General features: G+C 37.5%; 1 protein-coding gene across 16 annotated transcripts in view; it reads right to left on the bottom strand.

The window, feature by feature from the left end:
- The window catches only part of CCDC158 (coiled-coil domain containing 158), a 127,331-nt gene that overhangs the window by 11,958 nt on the left and 91,214 nt on the right, over positions 1–24,159 (bottom strand). For 13 of the 16 annotated variants that reach the window (XM_038582390.1, XM_038582391.1, XM_038582388.1 and 10 more), the window contains one exon: positions 2,759–2,919. The exons of 2 other annotated variants lie outside the window; for them this stretch is intronic. In XM_038582390.1, the coding sequence (XP_038438318.1) occupies positions 2,759–2,919 (161 nt within the window). Of the gene's footprint in view, positions 1–2,758; positions 2,920–24,159 lie in introns of those variants that run through there. One more of the 16 variants, XR_005382943.1, reaches the window with a different exon arrangement.

The following is a 24,159-nucleotide window of genomic DNA, read 5'->3' as shown; positions in this document are numbered from 1 at the left end:
TTTGGGTTAGAGCACACTATGGGAGCTAAGGGGGCTGCTGATAAGTTAGGGAGCTCTCCTTCAATGTCAGACCAGGGAACTAGGTCCCTACTGCAGCAGGCAGTGTGGGCTGATGAAGACCCGACAGTAATGTCCTCTGTGTCTTACATGAGTAACAAATTAATATTAGCTGTTTTCCTCCTTGGCTAAAAAAAAGGAGGCTGTCTCTGTTGAGAGGTTACGGATTTCATTTCTTTGTGCTCTTTTTAGGATTTCATTTAACAATTCAGCTATTCAATTACTGAGGAAAACACAATGTTCTCTGTGGGGTTCTTAGAATCCTATACTGAGGTTCTTAGACTTTCCTTCCAGACTACTTTCCTCTCAAAAGTTATATAAGCCATTGTAAATGAGTACAAATATAGAAAAAACTCTTCTATATTTGGTATGGCATACTATGTAAATATCTTCATATGGGTAAACAGCAGCAAAATTTAAAATAAGCCAAAAAAAATTCCTGATTTCTAGAAAATACATTACATTGAATCTGCCTTAGATTTAACGTAACAGCCTTAACTTTAAAGCCCAAATGCCCATCAATCCCCATGTAAACTGTCCAGACTTCACAAATTCCCTGGAAATCTAAAAAAATTCTTTGGACAATTAATTAGACTCAGAATCTCAGATTCTTCTTACCTATAGATTATCTCTAATCTCAGGCTTGATTCAGTAATGCAATATCTTACTCTATCATCTCTGTATAGATAAATGTTAACTCTCAGTTAATTATACAAAGAACAATTTCCAGATTCCATGTATTTTTAGAATAATTAATTGCTCATATGTATTTAATTCTTCCTTAGGAATCCCTGGGTGGCTCAGTAGTTTAGCATCTGCCTTCGGCCCAGGGTGTGATCCTGGAGTCCCAGGATTGAGTCCCGCGTTGGGCTCCCTGCATGGAACCTGCTTCTCCCTCTGCCTGTGTCTCTGCCTCTCTCTCTCTCTGTATCTCTCATGAACAAATAAATAACATTTAAAAAAAAATTCTTCCTTAAAGCACAACAATAGATTTTAGGCCTCCAAGCAAATTTTGCAGAAAGCTGCCCCTGGATTTTATCAACTCAGACATGCTTTCATAGACCCTTAAAAGCTTCAGGCTGAGATGAGGCTTTGGTGACAAGGTCATTTGTACAATTACAGCAAATTAACATACATTCTTTTTTTTTTTTTTTTTAATTTTTATTTATTTATGATAGTCACAGAGAGAGAAAGAGAGAGAGGCAGAGACACAGGCAGAGGGAGAAGCAGGCTCCATGCACCGGGAGCCCGATGTGGGATTCGATCCCGGGTCTCCAGGATCGCGCCCTGGGCCAAAGGCAGGCGCCAAACCGCTGCGCCACCCAGGGATCCCCTTAACATACATTCTTTAAAGGAAGGAGCCAAATATATTCATGTTCAATACAGTCCAATAGAGTTCAAGTCCACAATTAGTGGCTAAAGTGCTGGAAACCCTTTGATCAGGGAAATCATAGCAATTTTTGTGGAATGATTAGTGCTGGGAGCCAGGGGCTCTAACTGTTACTTTTGGCTTTTGCTTTGCTTCAGAGAAGAAGGCAACTCAATCTATGCCTCAACCTCCTCATTTGTCAAATGAGCTTAGTAATACTGCCCTGGCTTAGAAGGCATATTATAGAGTTCCCACAAAAATGAAAGTGCTCTGAACATATATGTACTCCTCAGAGGAGCAGCCAGTGGAATGTTTCTGACATATGATTCGGAGAATGCAATGTTATGCTACGTAACCGGGCTGTGCTCTTTCACTATTACGACTAATAATACTATTAATATATATTAAATAAATCCAGTTAATATTTAGCTACTTCAGGTTCACATATAATTGGACACCTTAAGAAACTGGAGATTGTTTATATATGTGTATTATTTCAGAAAGTATTACTTTTAGATATTTGCCAGATATCCAGAAAATGAATATTACAATAAGCTGTTACAATACTAAGAACCAGTATACAATTAGTACTCTGTATTAAATACAGTGTATTTACTGTATACTGTACACTGTGTATCATATAGCGTATACTCTATTCAAATGATTTGTTAATCTAATAATAACACACAATAAAATTTTAAAACATTATTTGAAAAGAATATGAGAATCTCATTGATATCTGCAGGTATCTACAGGGAAGGGCTGGTGAACTGGTTCAGTCATTTTTGGGTGTGACCTTTTACTAATCTGGTATAAGTCATTGGCATGAATCCCTAGAGAACCAAGGATTTTCCTATTAGGTTATACCTGAACCCTATTAGATTATACTTGTAATTCTCATGATTCTGGTTTAGCTCCACCATTGAACTGTGTGGCCGCAAGCATGTCAACCTTGTGAAGCTTACTTTCTTCTCACTTTTTTAGATGAGATAAATAAACTCTGCCCTGTCCTGGTTCAAACAGTTGCTGTGATGATCAAATAAGCTTATGGGTGTAAAATCTGTCGGGAACTACAACTTACTATACTAACGTGACTTTGGCTAACACCTTGCTTTGACTTATTTCTTTCTGAACAGAGTAACTGTAATGATTGCTCTTCATATCAAGTTGTTTTACTTTGGCTTAGCTCTTCCACTTTCATATTGTCTTCCCTGGTAACATCAGATACTCTTTGAAGTTAAACCTCAACCTCTGACACAATACCACATAGACAACTAATGGCAAACCCCTGATGAGAGCAGCTCTACCATTCTGCAGTACACCCAGTCTTACACAGCCACATATGAGACTCCCAGGGATGGTGCTCTCCCTTCTTCTTCAGGCTTGCCCAGAGGCACAGCTGGTTCCTCGTTGATCACACTTCTCAACTCTTGGAGAAGTTGTTTCAGGTCCCTTGTTGGATCTTCCTTCAATGTGTTAGGTTTCATAGAGTGCTGAATTAAAACAATTCACAAAACACCTTGGTTTTTTTTTTAGATTTGTATGCTATTTTCTATTGTAAAATTAATTTAGCTGGTAAAATAGAAATTATGGAGGAAAAAGAAGAAAAAAATCACCTGTAATCTTACTACTCAGGGATAATCAATAATAACCAATCAATAATCAACACAGTGCTGTATCTAATTTATAAATATGTGTATACTTATTTATGTATCCATATTTATAAATTAGAGGATATACACATAGGATCAAACTATACACATCTATTTTAAATCATCAAAAAGATTTTAACCATGTAGTATGGATAGCACACTATGTCATTAAGTATTTACAGCTATGGGTGCCTGGGAGGGTCTGTTAAGCATCTGCCTTTGGCTCAGGTTGTGATCCCAGGGCCCTGGGATAGAGTCCCTGCATTGGGCTCCTGGCTCTGTGGAGAGCCTGCTTCTCCCTCTCCCCCTGCTTGCCACTATCCCTGCTTGTGCTATCAAAGAAATAACAAATAAAATCTTAAAAAAAAATTTACAACTATGTCCAGGCAAAAAATTTACAACTATGTCCAGGCAAAATAACACAAAATAACTGTGTGTCTCTCATGAATAAATAATTGTATGTGTCTCTCATGAATACATAAAATTTAAAAAATTAATTCTAATACTTTGTTTAGGGCTGAACTAATTTTATAAAGCTACAGAACTTTTGGACAGCTCTGGTGGCTCAGCGGTTTAGTGCTGCCTTCAGCCCAGGGTGTGATCCTGGAGACCTGGGATCGAGTCCCATGTCGGGCTCCCTGCATGGAGCCTGCTTCTCCCTCTGCCTGTGTCTCTGCCTCTCTCTCTCTCTTTCTGTGTCTCTCATGAATAAATAAATAAATCTTTAAAAAAAAATAAAGCTACAGAACTTTAGAAGTAAGGAACTCTTTAGAGATGAATTAATTTACTCCCCCATTTTACTGATGAGGAAAGAGACATTCGATATTTTTGAGACTTTTTGTTTTTTAATATTTTATTTATTTATTCATGATAGAGAGAGAGGGGCAGAGACACAAGCAGAGGGAGAAGCAGGCTCCCTGCAGGGGGTCCAATGTGGGACTCGATCCCAGGACCCCAGGATCACGACCTGAGCTGAAGGCAGACACTCAGCCACTGAGATACCCAGGTGCCCCTTAAATGAGTTTTTTTTTAAATGAGTTTTAGATATATAAGTATTCCCTAATAAATATTTATAATATACTAAGAACTACAGATGTTCCCAATAGGCACCTCAAAAAGGGAAACCAAATGATAATCTGAAGTTGCTCTGGAGAGCAGATGGTCTTAGCTGGACACTCATGGATAGAAAGTCATCAGTCATCATCAAGCTACTTTAGCCGGAAGTATCTGTCCCAATGTAGAGTTAAGCCTGCCATATACATTGGTTGCTGAATGAACACCGGCTTTGCTTTTCTAGGGTCCATGACAAACAAGTGTTGATGTTATTGAAATAAGCCTATAATCCTCTTCTCTTCCTAACCCCACTGACAAACTACATATAACATTGAGCTGAAGATATTAAGAATTCTGATTAACTGAATGAGTGGGTAAGTATGGTCTTTCCAGTTTATTGATGGTCACTTTTCCTGGAAATTGCCATGAGTTCAGAGTTTCATAAATTAGACTCCGTTTAATTACTAAATTTGGCTCCATTAATTTAAAATAATAAAGATGTGAACCAGTTTTAATAGACTATTTTTTAGAGCAGTTTTAGGTTCACAGCAAAACTGAATGAAAGGTACAGAGATTTCCCACATACCCCTGATCTCACATGTGCTGAACCAGTTTCTTATGAGTAAGAGCATTTATCTCTATGCAGATGATCTAATTTCACCAAATACTGGTTTTGTCCTGTCTTAACCCTGGTGGACATAATGTCTGCTATGGAATAAGATAAAAAATTTTATAAAAATAAAACTTTATCCTACTGCGATCTTCAGTTGCCTTAGTTCTAACCTTAAAATCTCAGTGTAGCACCTGGACTTTCATATCATCTGCCCATTAACAAGTTTATTTAATAAGCTTTGATAATTATCAAAAATTTTAAGCCTTGACATTTATTATAAATGATAGCATAATAATCTGGAAACAGAAATATTTTTTCTCCCTGAGATTATGGCACTCAGTTTGAGAGTGACTAGTGCTTTATAAGACATAAAAAAAGAGAGGGAAGCAAACCGAAAGAGACTCTTAACTACAGAAAACAATGGTTGCTGGAAGGAGGTGGGTGGGGGATGGACTAGACGGGTGATGGGGATTAAAGAGGGATTAAAGATTTGAGATGAGCACTGGGTTTTACATGTAAGTGATGAATCACTGAATTCTACTTCTGAAACCAAGATTACATTACATGTGAACTGACTAGAATTTAAATTAAAACTTGAAGTAATAAAAAAAGGTTGAAAAGCATTGAATTCTAACATTCACTTAGCAAATAATCATAATCAGCCCTATGACATTCTCTTATTATGACTTCATCCTAACACTTTTAAGAACTTTTGAAATGTATGCTATTCCTCCAATTAAAATGTAAGGTGCTTTACAGAGGAAGGATTTGGTTTGGTTATCACTATATACTCCACACTCTACACTTGGCATGGGTATAAAAATAAAAAAATATCAAGGTTGGAGAGTCTTGAAGATCATCTAGTTCTAGTTTAATCTCCAAACAGAAATGACAACGAGGGATCCCTGGGTGGCGCAGCGGTTTGGCGCCTGCCTTTGGCCCAGGGCGCGATCCTGGAGTCCTGGGATAAAATCCCACGTCGGGCTCCCGGTGCATGGAGCCTGCTTCTCCCTCTGCCTGTGTCTCTGCCTCTCCCTCTCCCCCCCTCCCTGTGTGACTATCATAAATAAATAAAATTAAAAAAAAAAAAAAAGAAATGACAATGAATTTCCTTTATGGCACCCTAGCAATATACTTATCTGACCTTTGCATGATCACCAAAAACCAAGGCAGGCAGTCTCAATTTTTATATACATTTATTTTTTTTTCATTTTTATTTATTTATGATAGTCACACAGAGAGATAGAGAGATAGAGAGAGAGAGAGAGAGGGGCAGAGATACAGGCAGAGGGAGAAGCAGGCTCCATGCACTGGGAGCCCGACGTGGGATCCGATCCCGGGTCTCCAGGATCGCGCCCTGGGCCAAAGGCAGGCGCTAAACCGCTGCGCCACCCAGGGATCCCTTTATATACATTTAATCCCTTGAGAGAAAGGCTAATTGAATCTCTTCCATACAACTTATATCCTGGTCATCATTTTACCTTTTAAGTCACAGGGAACAAGTCGAACATAATCCTTTAGAAATTGATGCTTATTTTATCACTTCAACCTCCATTCCCCTAATCTCCACTTTGTAACACACAGCGCAGGCTAAATCTCTTCAAGCCATCTACTCTTTTCATGTGTCATGGGCTCACGATTTCTTAACACTCTGATTGTGTCTCTTTTGACAGACTGCTTAATCAGTGATTCCCTTAAATGCTCATGCCTTAAAACTGAAACAGAGAATCCAGGGAGAGTCTGTGTGGAGAAGAACTGTCCCTCTCTGGGAGGATCAGGATGTTATCTTTAAAACCTTTTTTGGCTGCTACATAATACTGCTGACTCAGACTGAGACCTCAAGGGAGGCCCTTCCCACATGTTACTAATAAGCCACATCTCCCATACTGCAACTTTGTATTTTTGTGTATTTAGTACCAAGTTCTAGACTACATTTATTCTAACCAAACTTTCTCTTCATAGACTTGGCTCATCATTCCAAAGTGTCTACATAAATAAATAAAAGCACCATTTATCTAGTGCTTGTTATGCATCAGGCATTCTACATATTATCTCATTTGAACTTTAATCTTCAAACCACCCTATAAGATAGAAATAATTACTTCCGTTTTAGAAATAAGAAAACTGAGGCACAGAGAGGTTAAATAGTTTGGTAAAATTACACAAAGGACAAATGGTGAGACTGGGATAAAGACTGTCATCTGACTTCCAAGTCCATGATCTTTCCACTTTGGTACACTGCCTGACTCTCACTGGATAAATTCATTAGGAAATGTGATTAGCAGGCTATAAGGTATCCAAATTTAGGATCACAGAACTACAGAATATGGGCAAAGACTAAATAATATAGTTGAGCAACTGACCTTGAGTTAATTATAGCCTGGTTATTACTGAAAGTAATTCACAAATCACATGAGGGCAATTACCCCGAACGCAGAAGCATTAAACAAAGATCGATTTGTAAGTCAAATATACCTCGGGAGTCTTTAAAACCACTAAAGAGTTATTTACACAAATGCCAGTGCTGTTTCCTAACCCATTCTTGAGGTGACAGGGAGCAGAGAGGCAGTGGGGTACAGTGGAAAAGAGCACAGGCTTTTGAAAAGAGCATCATTCTTTTGCTATGTGATCTAGGGCAAGTTACCTTTCACACTTTAGGAAACCTTGCAGGACACCTACTACATGCCAGACACTCCCTTAGAAACTGAAGTAAAATGACAAATATACCTGGCCTGCTGTGGTGACCATACAGATTAATATGAGAGGCAAATGCATGAAAATATAATTTCATAACAAGAGGAATGCTTATTTTAATCTCCATTTCCTCATCTCTAAAAAGGAAGAAAATACCTCTCACTTTACAAGGATGGTACAAGAAACGAGAAGTGCTTAATGTGTGTGCATAGGAAGTATCCAAGAATGGCTGGTTTGCACCTCACTCTTCCCTTAGTATAGAAATATATTTTATATGCTCCATATTTACTGATCTAGAATCACCGGAGAGGTGCTATAACTTACAGCGCAGCATGTTAGTACCTGGGTAAGCCACTGCTAAGAAGTTATCAGGGCTAGTTGTGCATTCTAGCTACTATGCTCCTCTTGATGTAAGTAGAAATATCCTCATTCTTTCTAGTTGCAGGGGAAAGTTACATGGTCACAGTCAGAAACTCATCTCCTTTTTGTTTCCAAACAGTTTTTTGAACAGCTTCTTATAAGGGTGAGGGAACATGTTTAATAGTTTACCTTTTTTCTGGAACCCAATTGGGAGGAAAGCATTTACCTTCGTGGTTTTACACTAATACCTTCAACACTGACATTCAAAAAAAAGGCAATATGGTAGCTCTAGAATTGATCCTAATATAAGCCTGGAAGAAGAAAATTCTTTCTCTCTTGAGTTTTCCCAGTACGGTAAGTTTAAGTGAGCCATGGGAGTAAATATTAGGAGCAGGATAAAATGAGATTCTAGAGGCTCAAACTAAATCTCGAAAAATTAAATACTTACACAAAGCAAAATAAGCAGCTAGTAAATTGGGGCAAAAATGCGAGTCTGAAAGTTACTGAAAGTTACATCTCAGTAAATTTTATACCTACCACTTAAAGGAAATATTTCTTTGTTATAAGTATGTGTTCAAATAAAGTATTAGGTCTATTATTTAAAAAGAATAATTACTTTTCTATGCAAACAACATTGTTATTTTTAACTAAAGGAAAGGTAAACTTGACACAATAATAACAAATGTTAACCATTCAACAAATGATATTCATTGAGCTCTTTGTGTGTATGGGGTGGCAGTGTGCATACATATGTCCTGAAATATGTATAAGATTTAGCTACCCACAGAGGTATAAGAACTATCTCCAGGTATCACACATATTTAGCCCAAATCAAGGAATCTGAAGGCTGTGGCAAAGATCCCCTAGAGGTTGTGGAACCAAAGCAGACAATGTAATATACCCAGACACTGTCCTAATTTATCAATAAATTTAGAGAATTTGGTTCCTTAGGTCTTGTGCAGAAAGACCTCTGAGAAATGTTAAGTATTTTTAAAAAAAGCAAGTTGTAAACCAATGTGTATAGTAGTACTCCATTTATATTAAAAATCTCTACAGGTACATATTTAACTACTTTTATGCTGAAGATTTGTTTATACATTACTACTGTATCAAAATTACAGGAGAGTGGCTACTTCTTGGGGGTGGAATGGAGAGGAACACAGTGGTAAGTCACTGGTAGAGTTTGGGTTGTTGGGCTGGGCAATGTGTTCAGTTGTGTTGTTATTTTAAACAATCAAATAAATAAAGCCATATAAGGATCAACAATGAGAGTGTCAACTCCAAGGACTGTGACTAATCCAATCCCATGTACCAATTTTGTAAAAGTTCAATGTGTGAACCAAAAGTCTTCTTTAATACAAACACAGAAAGAGGACAGAGAAAGAACATATAAGTTTTCTGGGAATTTTCAGACAGCACAGCACAAACAGACTTGAGTACTAATCCTGGCTCTGCTGTGTACGAGCTGTGGGACCCTGGGCAACACTACTTCTCTAAAGTGCCTTTTCTTCATTTTAAAAATGGGGACAATACAATCTATCCTGCTAGATTATTGTGAGGATTAGAAATAATGTATATAAGGCAAATGACCTATTGTCAGTATTAAATCACTATTTATTTTTTAATCAAGACAGGATCCATTTTGATGAAAATAATAAAATTTTAAATTTCCAACTTAACAAATTAACAAAGAATTCCTAGAAAGGGCAAGGCCTCAAATGAAATTATACCATTCAAGAACATATTTATTGAGGGATTAATTGCCTGATAATATTTTATAGACAAATTAATTCTTGAAGGGTCACTTTAAAAAAAACACATATTTTCTGAATTATACATGTTTTGTTCTGATGATATAGGCATTAAGTTTTCACTTAAAAATTAAAAAAATTAAAAAAATTAAAAAAAATTTAAAAAAAATACATGATGAAAAAATTCTATGTGCCATAAGATAAACACTGTTAACATTTTAACACTTTGAGGTATTTCCCTCTTGTCTTTTTGCAACATATAAAATTACAGAATGAATGGAGAGGACTGTTTCACGCTTGGAAGGCTTCAATGAACAGGAGTATTAAGTCTTCTTCCTTTTCTGCCCTACTCCTTCCTCACTTGTTAGATGCTGCTTTGGGCCACTTCATGGTTGGAGACAAGAAAGGGAGGAAAGCAGAGGAAGAAGGTGAGGCCCTGCTTGAGTGGTCCCTGGGGTGAACTCTGGGGATTTCACTAGCAAGTGAACTGGTGTATGAGCCCTGCCCAGCCCTGGTCTCCCAGCATTTATACCTTGATGAAGATCATGCTGGCATCCCTTTTAAAATGTTTTTTTTCGGGATCCCTGGGTGGCGCAGCGGTTTGGCGCCTGCCTTTGGCCCAGGGCACGATCCTGAAGACCCAGGATCGAATCCCACGTCAGGCTCCCGGTGCATGGAGCCTGCTTCTCCCTCTGCCTGTGTCTCTGCCTCTCTCTCTGTGTGTGACTATCATAAATAAATAAAAATTAAAAAAAATAAAAAATAAAAAAATAAAATGTTTTTTTTCCTAAGGCCTGTAACTGGGCCATGGAAGCACATGTTTTACCTTTGCCCTCCACTAGGGTAGTACCATATGCCACCAAGGCAGTCCTCTTTTCCACTTTGCCCGTTACAGAGAGGCACTTGACTATGAAATTTTCTTAAAAGGACTCATAAATCAAACCCCAGGGGACACTTGTCCAGCTCTGCTAGAGTATTTCCCTGAAGTTCCTCCATCTCCACTTAAGGTGTGGGAGTGTGAAGGGACTGGAGCATACTGGCAAGTTTCTTCTAAACACTTCTCTGTGGGCCTCTTCAACTTTTAGCCTCCCCTGTTAAACCTTGAATTGACTAGCTAAAAGTAGCAAAACTGGTTTCACAATCTTTTAGCTGGTGCTGCATAGGTGGTCTAGTACCTTGCTTTAGGATGTCTGTATTATTCTTGGCTTTGGGGCCTCAGACAAAACGGAGAGACAGGCTATCTGTATATATATACTACTTTTCCTTGGATTTTTAGTCATTTGACTAACCATGAACATTTCCCTCTAAACATTAGTTAAGGGGGCAGCCCCGGTGGCGCAGCGGTTTGGCGTGATCCTGGAGACCCGGGATCGAGTCCCACATTGGGCTTCCTGCATGGAGCCTGCTTCTCCCCCTGCCTGTGTCTCTGCCTCTCTCTCGCTCTCTCTGAATGAATAAATAAATAAATCTTTAAAAAAAAATAAAAAATAAACATTAGTTAAAAAATAACTGTAAATGGCTACACTGATGTTTCATAATTTTTATACCAAAGCCCTATTGTCAGACACTTGTATTTTTTCCATTTTTTGCTATTATAAATAATGTTCAGTGAATATTTTCATGTATTTACCTTTGTAGCTATCTCTGATTATTTTCTCAAGACCAATTTCAAGAAATGATCTTACTGAATCCAAGGGCATTTTTAGGACTTCTGATAACTATCTTCTAGAGAGGTCATTAACAGTCAATGCAGTATGTGAGGAGCTTGTTAGTTGTCACCTCTGTCCTCACAACACGAAAAGAGCTGAACAAGCTTAACAATCAACAACTCTACTTAGGTCCACCTGAGAAGTGAGGTCAACAGCAGAGGCAAATATACAGAATCACAGCTTACAGGAAGAGAAGTCCAGGAATGGAAACCCTTCATTTAAGCCAGTAATAGGAAGAAAAATTCTAATTGCTAGAGGCTCACATGGACAAACTTATGAATTAAAAACTCCAGGTTGGGGCTGCATACTTCTGTGAGTTTTACCTTTAGGAGCCCCAGTGGGTTCTCAGGGTGAAGACTGCAGAAAAATCTTGTGTTTCTAGCAGGAATAGGGGAAAAGTACATATTTGGAAATGATGTTCAGAGCATTCTGTTCTTCTTAACAAATCCAGCCTTTAAGAGACACTATTAAATCAGAGCCCCTCTACACCTTGGGTTGTATACCAGAATCTTACCAACTGGGAAGGGAAATACCTAACTCAGCCCCTTCCTCTCTCACCTAAAGGTGGCAGTGGGTGAGGGGAGTGGCGGGTAACAAAACTGAGCACTTGGGAGGGCCTGAGCCCAGTGGCACAGGCTCACTAAAAGACTGAGACCTAATCACAGGACTACAGGGAACGCTTCCCTTCTCCCCACACCTTACCTTGACCCATGACTTCAGTAGGCTTCTATATAATAATGAGATTACAACAGAAATAAATGCATGTCAAAGACCCTAAGACGTCTCTAGGGAAACCCAAAGACAAAAGGGGAGAGAAAACAAGGACATTTGAGGACATTTTAACCTCTGACATCTATAGTTACAGCAAGCAGCATGCACGGTCTAACTCCTAGTCAAATAAACACAAAACCCTCACACTAAAGGCCTATTTATCTCAGTTCTTTTTATTCAGTACATCATGTCTAGCTTTCAAAAAACTTAAATTCATACTAAAAAGACAAAAAAATGCAGCTGAAGAGACAGAGCCAGCATCAGAATCAGACTCAGATATGGCAGAGATTTTGGAATTATGAGACTAGGAATTTCCTTATGATTAATATGCTAAAGGCTCCAATGGAAAAGGTAGACAACATGCAAAAACAGATAGATAATGTAAGCAGAAAAACAGAAATTCTAAGATGAAATCAAAAGGAAATCCTAGAAAAATACTGTAAGGAAACAAAGGAGGTTTTTTTTTTTTTAAGATTTATTTATGTATTTATTTATGATAGACATAGAGAGACAGAGAGAGAAGCAGAGACACAGGAGGATGGAGAAGCAGGCTCCATGCCCGGAGCCCGACGCGGGACTCAATCCGGGGACTCCAGGACCACGCCCTGGGCCAAAGGCAGGCGCTAAACCGCTGAGCCACCCAGGGATCCCCAGCCACCCAGGGATCCCCTGTTTTTTTTTTTTTAAGATTTTTATTAAATAAATAAATATTTAATAAATAAATAAATAAATATTTATATTTATTTTTATTTATTCATGAGAGACACAGAGGAAGAAACCTGTGGGTTTTTTTTTTTTTCCCAGAGATAACCAGCATTATGTGAGAATCTTTATTTTGACAAATAAGTGCAGTATAAAATATTCGGCCTGAAAAGTAAAAAAAAAAAAAAAAAAAAAGGAAAAATAAATATGTTTACAAATTATTGTAGAAAGAATGCAAAAGGGTTAAAATTCTCAATGAGGAAAAACCAAAATGTGTCCAGTTGTATAAAGGCTCTTCCCTTATAAGAAATGCGGATAAAGCTGAAGACCCAGTTTGGTTTCGCTGCTGAAAAATGTACAAAATAACTTAGAAAAACCAGGGGAGCCCGATGTGGGACTTTATCACAGGACCCAGGACCACGCCCTGGGCCAAAGGCAGACGCTTAACTGCTGAGCCACCCAGGTGTCCCAAAAGGTCTTTGATAGGCTTATCAACAGACAACATGAACAAGAAAATAATCAGTGAGCTTGAAGGAATGTTTGTTTGGGTTTTTTAAAAGATTTTTATTTGTTCATTTTAGAGAGAGAGCAAGTGAGTGAGAGAGAGGGGGAGAAAGAGGGTACAAGTGAGCATGCGAGCAGGGATGGGTGGAGGGGGAGAGAGACAGAGAGAAAGAATCTGAAACAGACTCTGCACTGAGCGCACAGCCTGACATGGTGCTCAATCCCACATCCCTGAGATCCTGACCATAGCTGAAATCAAGAAATCAAGAGTTGGATGCTCAACTGTTTAAGCCACCCAGGTGCCTCCACTTGAAGAAATGTGAATGGAAATTTCTAAAACTGAAATGCAAAGACAAAAAAAAAATGAAGAAGATGGACTAGAATGTCTAAGAACTTAGGACCACTGTAAGAGGTGTAACATACATAAAGGGGGTACCAGAAGGAAAAGAAAGAAATAGAAGAAACATTTGAAGTAATAATGGCTGAGAATTTTCCAAGATTAATGACAGACACCAAGCCACAGATCCAGGAACCTCATGAAACATCAAACAATACAGACATCAAAAAAACCTGCCCATAGGCATATCATATTCAAAATACAGAAAATCAAAGACAAAAAGTTTTTAAAGAAGCCAGAGGAAAAAACACAGAGTAACAAGGATGAGAATTACAGCAGACTTCTTATAAACCATACAAGCAAGAATATTAAATATTAAGAGAAAATATTAAGAGAAAACCTCCCACCAATCTAGAACTATATCCTACAAAATTATCCTTCAGAAGTAAGGGAGAAATAAAGACTTTCTCAGACAAAAATTGAAGGAATTTGTTGTCAGTAGACCTGCCTTGCAAGAAATGTTAAAAGTTCTTCAGAGGGGAGGAAAATGATATAGTCAGAAACTCAGATTTACATAAAGAAAGGAAGAATTTAGAGAAGGAATAAGGGAAGATAAGATAAAAAAAAACTTTCTTTTAATTACTGTAACAGCTGTTGTTCAAATAATAGGAATAATGCATTCAGTTATATATACATGATATAACAACAATATATACAATATATATGTGTATATACATATGCTTAGATATAAGTGAAATGAGTGATCACAATGATACAAAGGACAAGAAGGAGGAATTAGGACTATTTTGTTATTATAAGGTTCTTGTGCTACTATCCATGATATGGTATAGTGTCATTTCAAAGTGGACTTGGATTAGTTGTAAATGTATGTTGCAAACTCTAGGGCAACCACTAAAAAAAAAAAAAAAAAAAAAAAAAAAAAGGAAATAATTTGTATGCTAAAAAGGGAGAGAAGGGATCCCTGGGTGGTGCAGCAGTTTAGCGCCTGCCTTTGGCCCAGGGCGCAATCCTGGAGACCTGGGACTGAATCCCACGTCGGGCTCCCGGTGTATGGAGCCTGCTTCTCCCTCTGCCTGTGTCTCTGCCTCTCTCTCTCTCTCTCTCTCTCTCTCTGTGACTATCATAAATAAATTTAAAAAAAAATAAAAATAAAAAGCGCCTGCCTTTGGCCCAGGGCACAATCCTGGAGACCCGGGATTGAATCCCAGATCGGGCTCCCGGTGCATGGAGCCTGCTTCTCCCTCTGCCTGTGTCTCTGCCTCTCTCTCTCTCTCTCTCTCTCTGTGTGTGACTATCATAAATAAATTTAAAAAAAAAATTAAAAAGGGAGAGAAATTGACACTATTTTTTAAATGCTTAATTAAAATCACAAAAGGCAGAAAAAAGAGCAAAAAAAAACAAAAACAAATGCAATGAGAAGAACAAACATGGTACAAACATGGTAATATTAATCTAGCTATATGAATAATGAATTTAAATATTGATGGCCCGAGTATACCACTTAAAAGACAGAGATTGGGGATCCCTGGGTTGCGCAGCGATTTGGCGCCTGCCTTTGGCCCAGGGCGCGATCCTGGAGACCCGGGATCGAATCCCACGTCGGGCTCCCGGTGCATGGAGCCTGCTTCTCCCTCTGCCTGTGTCTCTGCCTCTCTCTCTCTCTCTGTGACTATCATAAATAAATAAAAATTTAAAAAAATAAAAAATAAAAAAAATAAAAGACAGAGATTGCCAACATGCATCAAAACCCAAGACTGACCATATGCTGTCTATAAGAAACCTACTTTAAATATAAAGACACATATAGATTAAAAGTAAGGAGATGGAGAAAGAAATATCATGCTAATACTAATCAAAAGAAAATTGGAGTAGCTACATTAATTTCAGACAGAGCAAACTTCAGAACAAGGAAAAGAGGGGAATTACATAATGATAAAGATATCAATTCTCCAAGAAGATAAGCAATTCTTATCGTGTATGCACTTAGCAGCAGGGCATCAAAATATGAGACAAAAATTGATAAAACTGCAAGGAGAAATGATGAATCCACTATTACAGCTGAAGACACTTCAATAACTATCAGCAATGGACAAATTCAGCAAGTAGAAAATCAGTAAGGACATAGCTGAACTTAATAGCCCCATCAATCAATTGGAGTAATTGACATATGCAGACTCCTTCATCTAAAAACAGAATACATATTCTTAAGTTTACATGGAACATTCCTTAAGAAAAACCACATTTTGGGCCAAAAGTAGATATTAACAATTTTTAAAGAATAAAAAACATACATTCGGGCAGCCCTGGTGACGCAGAGGTTTAGTACAGTCTGCAGCCCGGGGTGTGATCCTGGAGACCGGGGATCGAGTCCCATGTCAGGCTCCCTGCATGGAGCCTGCTTCTCCCTCTGCCTGTGTCTCTGCCTCTCTCTCTCTCTGTCTCTAAGAATGGATAAATAAAATCTTTAAAAAAAAAAAAAAAGTACATTGTCTACTCCAGTAATACAACAGAATTGAAACTGAAACCAATAATAAAAAGATAGTTGGAAAATTCCCAAATAATTGGAGATAAAATAGCATACTCCTAAATAACACAGAGACCAAAGAAGAAATTTCAAGAGAAATTTAACAATATTTTTGACACAATGAAAATGAAAATACAACTTATAAAAATTTGTGGCATTTAGCAAAAGTAGTGCTTAGAAGTAAATTTATAGCATTGAATGCATAATTAGAAAAAAAGATCTAAAACTAATAATCTAAACATCTTGCAAAGTCTCTTCTTGCAAAGAACAAATTAAATTCAAAGTAAGCAAATAAAATAAATAATAACAATTAGAGCAGAAATCAATGGAATTAAAAATAGGAAATCAACAGAAAAAATCAACAACCCAGGGGATCCCTGGGTGGCTCAGCGGTTTAGCACCTGCCTTTGGCCCAGGGTGTGATCCTGGAGTCCCGGGATCGAGTCCCACGTCAGGCTCCTGGCATGGAGCCTGCTTCTCCCTCCTCCTGTGTCTCTGCCTCTCTCTCTCTATGTCTATCATAAATAATAAATAAATAAATATTTTAAAAAAAATCAACAACCCAAAAACTGATTCTTTGAAAAGATCAATAAAATCAATAAGCCTCTAGCCAGGCCAACTTAGAAAAAAAGAGATAATATACAAATTACTAATATCAAAATTAAAGAAGGGATATAATTGCAAATCCTAAGGACATTAAAAAGATAAAGATTAGTATTCCTTTATAGGAGCTAATCTAGGATCATGTGTTGCATGTAGTGGTCACATCTCTTTAGTCTTTTTTCACTCTGGAAGGGTGCAGCATGGGTGGGGTAGCCTTTCATAGACTAATTTATCCTCATTCCCACCTCCTCTAGTGTGCCAGGGGTGTTGCAAAAGGCACAGATTGACCACAACCAAACCCCATCCTGCCAGACACATAAAATAAACAAGTGCTGGGGCTCCTGGGTGTCTCAACCTGTCTTCAGCTCAGGGCATGATCCCAGGGTCTTGGGATTGAGCCGCACATCAGGCTCTCTGCTCAGCAGGAGCCTGCTTCTTCCTCTCCTTTCCCCTCTGCCTACAGCTCTGCCTGCTTGTGTTCTCTCTCATAAATTAAATAAATAAATAGATAGATAAATAAATAAGACAAACCTTTAAAAAACAATGAATAAGTGCTTGACTGTGTAGAGAAAAGCTTGGAAGTGATGTTATGCTTTTATACTCTTTTATTTTTAACATAAAAGTTTTAAAGCAGACTGTAAAAATTGAATTTGTTAAACCACTTACTCTTTTCTTGTAATTCTTCCTAGATAGAATGTTCACAAGAAAACATTGTCTCCCACCCAAGATAGTTCTAAGAAAATCTCTCTTAGGTTAGATTTAACAATCTATCTCTTAAGTCATATGTTTTCAAATCTGATTGGTCTCTAAGTAAATCTGTTAAGGACCCTGTTCTTAGATTAAATTTTAAATAGGCAGACACAGAATACTACACTTATGTTAGATATGAGTTATTTAAATAAGTATGAAAAAATTCTAATCGGATTCTGCTTCAAAAGAAGAAAAAAAATATAGAATTATAAACAATTCTATTCCTACAAATTTTATAACACAGATGAAATGGACCAATTCCATAAGAAGAAACAGATAATCTGAACAAGCTTAAATCTATTAAAGAAATTAAATCAGTAATTAATAACCTTTCAAAACAGAAAGAACCAGACCTAAATGAGTTCACTGGTAAACTCTACCAAACATTTAAGGAAGAAATTACACCAATTCCCTACAATCTCTTTTAGAAAATAGCTGTACTTATATGCTATTTCTGTGAGGTAAGCAGTACCCTAACACCAAAACCAAAACAATTACAAGAAAAGAAAACTAAAGGTCAATATCTCTCAAGAGCACAGATAGAAAAACACTCAACAATATATTAGCATATAGGGATCCCTGGGTGGTGCAACGGTTTGGCGCCTGCCTTTGGCCCAGGCCTTGATTCTGGAGACCCAGGATCGAATCCCACATTGGGCTCCCGGTGCATGGAGCCTGCTTCTCCCTCTGCCTATGTTTCTGCCTCTCTCTCTCTCTCTCTATCATAAATAAATAAAAATTTAAAAAATATATATATATTAGCATATATAATTCAACAATTTATGCAAAAAGTTATATAACACAATCAAGGGGGATTTATCCCAGGTAATCAAAGCTAGTTCAACATTCAAACATCAATTAATTATAAGATTATATTGAAAACTTATGTCTAAAAAAAAACTTCTGTCTACATAAAAACATGCACACAGATGCTTAAAGCAGTTAAGTTATAATAACAGGCTAAAGAAAGAAAATCACATAATCATATCAATAAATGCAGAAAAAGCATCTGAAAAAATCCAACACCAATTTATCATAAAAAGTTCTCAGCAAACTAGAAATAGAGAAGGAATGTTCTCAATTTGGTAAAGAGCATCTACAAAAAACTTATAGCTAACATCACACTTTAAAAAAAAAAAATGGGCTCCACATCCAGCATGTAGCCCAATGAAGGCCTTGAACTCATGAACCTGAGATCAAGACCCAAGGTGGTATCAGGAGTCAAATGATTAATCCACTGAGCCACCTAGGTGGCCCACATCATACTTAATGGTAGGAAACTAGGGGAACCCTGAGTGGCTCACTGGTTTAGCACCTGCCTTTGGCCCAGGGCGTGATCCTGGAGTCCCACATCAGGCTCCCTGCATGGAGCCTGCTTCTCCCTCTACCTGTGTCTCTGTCTCTGTCTCTCTCTCCCTCTCATGAATAAATAAATAAAATCTTAAAAAAAAAAAAGTAGGAAACTAGATGCTTTCTTGCTAAGATAAAAAACAAGGTAAGAATGTCCCCTCTCGGGATCCCTGGGTGGTGCAGCGGTTTGCCGCCTGCCTTTGGCCCAGGGCACGATCCTGGAGACCCAGGATCGAATCCCACGTCGGGCTCCTGGTACATGGAGCCTGCTTCTCCTTCTGCCTATGTCTCTGCTTCTCTCTCTCTGTGTGTGACTATCATAAATAAATAAAAATTAAAAAAAAAAGTCCCCTCTCACCACTTATATTCAAAATCATCCCAGTAGTCATAGTCCTAGTCATACCAAAAAGAAAAGGTGTACAGATTTGCAAAGGAGGAATTAAAACTTTCTTTCTTCACAAATGACATGATTCTTTATGCAGCAAAATCTCAAAGAATCAATAATAACAACAAAACTCCTGGAACAAATAAGAGGTTATTGCAAGGTGGCAGGACACAAGATTAATATACAAAAATCAACTGCTTTCCTATACACCAGCAATGAACAACAGGAATTTAAAAATTAAAAACATAATACCATTTACATTAGTACCAAAAATGTAAAATACTTAGGTATAAATCTAACAAAATATATACAAGACCTATATGAATTACACGACAAAATTCAGACATAAGAAATCAAAGAAGATCTAAATAAGTGGAGAAATATTCCACATTTATGGATAAGAAGCCTCAGTATTGATTCAGTTCTTTTCAATCTGATTTACGAATTCAATGCAATCTCAATCAAAATCTCAGTAATTTAAAAATTTTGTGGATACTGACAAGTTGCTTCTGAAGTTTATATGGAAAAGCAAAAAACTCAGGATAGCAAACACAATCTTGATAGCAAAGTTGGAAAATTGACAGTACTCCATTTCAAGACTTACCATGATAAGACAGAGTGGCACAAAACAAATAAACAAAAAATAAAATAAACAAATAAATCAATGGGACAGAATAAAGAGCCAGAAACAGTCCTACACAAATATAGTCAACTGATCTTTAACAAAACAGCAAAGGCAACTCAATGGAGAAAGGGCGGTATTTTCAACAAATGGTGCTGGGACAACTGGACATGCACATGTAAAAAAAAATGAGATGCAGACCTTACATCTGGATGCATATGGGAGATTTATTCATAACTGCCAAAGTTCAGAAGCAATCAGGAGTCCTTTAATAGGTGAATGGATAAACAAACTGTGGTGCATCCATACTATGAAATATTATTACGTGGCAAAAAGAAATTACCTATTAATTCATGACAAGACACAGAATTTTGCAAATATATTACTAAGTGAAAGAAAATCTGAAAAGACCACATCTTAAATGATTCCTCTTATATGATACTCTGGAAAAGGCAAAACTATGGAGACAGTAAAAAAGATCACTGGCTGCTAGGGGTTCAGAGTAAGGAAGGGAGTAATGAATAGGTGAAAGCCAGTGCACTTGTAGGGTGGTAAAACTACTCTTTATGATACTATACATTTGTATAATGGCTTTTGAGCCACAGAATGTACAACACAAGGGGCCAATGTAAACTACAGACTTTAATAATAATGTATCTATATCAGCTCATCTTTTGTAATAAATGTATCTAGTATCTGCTCAATTTTTCTGTAAACCTAAAACTACTTTAGAAATATCAAGTCTAGGGCAGTCCCGGTGGCTCAGTGGTTTAGCTCTGCCTTCAGCCCAGGGCAGGATCCTGGAGACCCGGGATCGAGTCCCCCGTCAGGCTCCCTGCATGGAGCCTGCTTCTCCCTCTGCCTGTGTTGTGTCTCTGCCTCTCTCTCTCTCTCTGTCTCCCATGAGTAAATAAATAAATAAAATCTTAAAAAAAAAAAGAAATATCAAGTCTATTAATTTAGAAAGAAAAAAAAAGAAAAAAGAGATTGTGGGGTTTGGAAGCAAAAACAAAAAAATCATGTCAATCTATACATTTATCAGCAGGGTATAATAGAAGAGGGGCAAGAATGCACACCCTATTACCACTTTACCATTTATATGCAAAATTGGTAGTTTATTTTTGCTTTGACATGTAGTTGTTTATAAATTAACTTGAACTTTTTTTCATGTTTATTGGATATTGGCGTTCCTTATTTGTGAATTTTATATCTACAAAATTGGTATCTTCAGTATACTTTTCTTTTAGAGTGTATACTGTCTTCATCCAGATATGTAAAAACTCTCTATATGATAGATACTAGCTCTTTGTCTATTCAAAATATTTTTTTGTTTTTGATTTCCTTTTAATTTTGTTATGGTTTGTGATTAGTTTTGGTGGTCAGTATTAGTTTTACTTAGTCAAAATTATCTTCTTTAATACATTATTATCTAATTCATATGGAAATATTTTGATTTACAATGTGAGTAAAGTACTTCTTAATATTAGAAAATAGCTAGGAAGTGAAAAATTTTAAAACACTGTTTATGGGGATCCCTGGGTGGCGCAGCGGTTTGGCGCCTGCCTTTGGCCCAGGGCGCGATCCTGGAGACCCAGGATCGAATCCCACATCGGGCTCCCAGTGCATGGAGCCTGCTTCTCCCTCTGTCTGTGTCTCTGCCTCTCTCTCTCTCTCTGTGACTATGATAAATAAATAAAAATTAAAAAAAAAAGAAAAGTAAAAAAAACACTGTTTATGTATGAGTCTTGTCTGGCCGGTAGAGAAATAATTAAACATAGCTAGCTCCTCCTGAAGTTACTGGACTCCATTAAAAAACCATGCTCCAGGCAACCCCGGTGGCACAGCGGTTTAGCGCCGCCTGCAGCCTGGGGTGTGATCCTGTAGACCCAGGATCGAGTCCCACATCAGGCTTCTTGTATGGAGCCTGCTTCTCCCTCTGCCTGTGTCTCTGCCCCTTTCTCTCTGTCTCTATGAATAAAGAAAATCTTAAAAAAAAAAAAAAACATGCTCCCCCCCACCCCAAACTTTTGACCCTTAGGATACATATTAAGGCTATTTCTAGAGGATCTACATTTTCAGGTTAAAACTTCCATATGCTTTTGGTTTCAAGGGAAGAATATAAGCTTATTCTCTTTTTTATTTTTTTTTTAATTTTTATTTATCTATGATAGTCACAGAGAGAGAGAGAGAGAGAGGCAGAGACACAGGCAGAGGGAGAAGCAGGCTCCATGCACCGGGAGCCCGACGTGGGACTCGATCCCGGGTCTCCAGGATGGCGCCCTGGGCCAAAGGCAGGCGCTAAACTGCTGCGCCACCCAGGGATCACAAGCTTATTCTCTTCAGTTAAACTTAAGGTTTATTTTGTGATTGGATTAGTTTCCTATTACATTTTGACTCAGAAATCATTTAATGTTAGATTTGTTGCCAAAATGACTCCTAAATTATATCTCTAATGTACTTCTATCTTTTCCAAATATGGTTCTCTCTAATGGCCTCAAGTCCATTACAGGGCAACGTAGGAGTTATGATGTAAGATAAGTAATGTCTAAGGAGACTATGTACTTCTCAACTGGTCCTATCTCCATTCTCCAAAGATAGAAGATAAATGGAAAAGCTAAAAATAAAAGCTTGATCTCATTCAGTTTGAATTAGACTATTCTATTTTGAGAATGTCTGACCCAAGCCTATCTCTTACACTTATATATCTGTTAGAAGACTATAATAAAACTGCAATATAAATATCTACTTAGAATATAAATATATTATTTATATTGTAAACTGAGAATGAGTAGAAAAAAAACAAACACAAAGTGTTGCTAAAATTCTTGCCCACATCATGGATATTTTGGTGGCAAAGATCAAGCATAACTAGTACACATTACATATAATGTATGTGCATAGATCCTGATATATAAATAAAATAAATTACATTGTCTTGGAAATATTTTATTTTTATTTTTAAAGATTTTATTTATTTATTCATGAGAGACACACACAGAGAGAGAGAGAGAGAGAGAAAGGCAGAGACACAGGCAGATGGAGAAGCAGGCTCCATGCAGGGAGCCTGATGAGAGACTCAATCCTGGGTCTCCAGGATCATGCCCTGGGCCGAAGGCAGGTGCTAAACTGCTGAGCCACCCAGGTGTCCCTGGAAATATTTTATTTTTATATGCAAATAGCCTCTATGTGAAACATTAAAATTCTTCTATATCAAGATATCAATGAACATGTGCGTGTATTTGTATGTATATGTGCATATGTATATGCATGTATGAAATACAATATTAGTTCAGGCAGATAATCTATTTACATCATCAATTATTTAAATTTTTTTTATAAACAGCATTCAGTATTGTAGCGTAGAGAAGCAGTAGAGAATAATAGTTAAGAACACGGGATCTAGGGACGCCTGGGTGGCTTAGCGGTTGGGCATTTGCCTTCGGCTCAGGGTGTGATCCTGGAGACCTGGGATCGAGTCCTGCCTTGGGCTCCCTGCATGGAGCCTGCTTCTCCCTCTGCCTGTGTCTCTGCCTCTCTCTCTCTCTCTGTGTGTATCTCTCATGAATAAATAAATAAAATCTTAAAAAAAAAAAAGAACACAGGATCTAGACTGAGGCTGTGTTGGTTAAATCTTGGCATAACTGTTTTTAATAAGTGAATTGTATGTAAGTCACTTAGTTTTTCCAAACCTCAGTTTCTTCATCTGTAAAATATGGATAGTAATAGCACTTACCTGTTGTGGGGAATAAATCAGACAATCTACAGAAAGTACTTTGAACAGTACCTGGTATTCAGTAAATTTCAACTATCATTAGAATTATTGAATAGGCAGACTAAAATTAACAAGATAACTGAAGGGGCAATGCAGAAGAATGCAAACAGTAATATTCCACTTTTGAACATTATGTCTACTCTATCTGCAGCCCAACTGAAAGGACACTAAAGGAATTAATAAGGATAAAGAGAAAAAGAAAGAGATAACATTAGATGAATAAGGATAACAAAATTTTAGGAGATGGAAAGCAAATGCATAATTTATAACTGATTAAGCATAACAAAGAAAGCTAAAACTTAAAGTAGCTGCACAGAAGTAGACAACAAGAAGCAAGCTGCTCTGCATGAGAGTATTCCAAAAAGGGACAGAAATTGGAGGCCTCATGTATTTCTGAAGGCCAAAATAAGAGAAAGAACAGCAAAATGGGAGGGCTGGCTAAAAGTCTATGGGAGAAGCTGTTAGAATCTCAGATGCTCTCCCCACATAGTCGGGTAATCACTCATTCTTTTCCCCTGAATTTAGAGGCTTAATTTCTACATGAGGTTGAACCAGAGGAC

Source organism: Canis lupus, chromosome 32, assembly GCF_011100685.1.
Source record: "Canis lupus familiaris isolate Mischka breed German Shepherd chromosome 32, alternate assembly UU_Cfam_GSD_1.0, whole genome shotgun sequence".
NCBI classification, from domain to species: Eukaryota; Metazoa; Chordata; class Mammalia; order Carnivora; family Canidae; genus Canis; species Canis lupus.
This window is presented reverse-complemented; position numbering and strand designations above follow the sequence as displayed.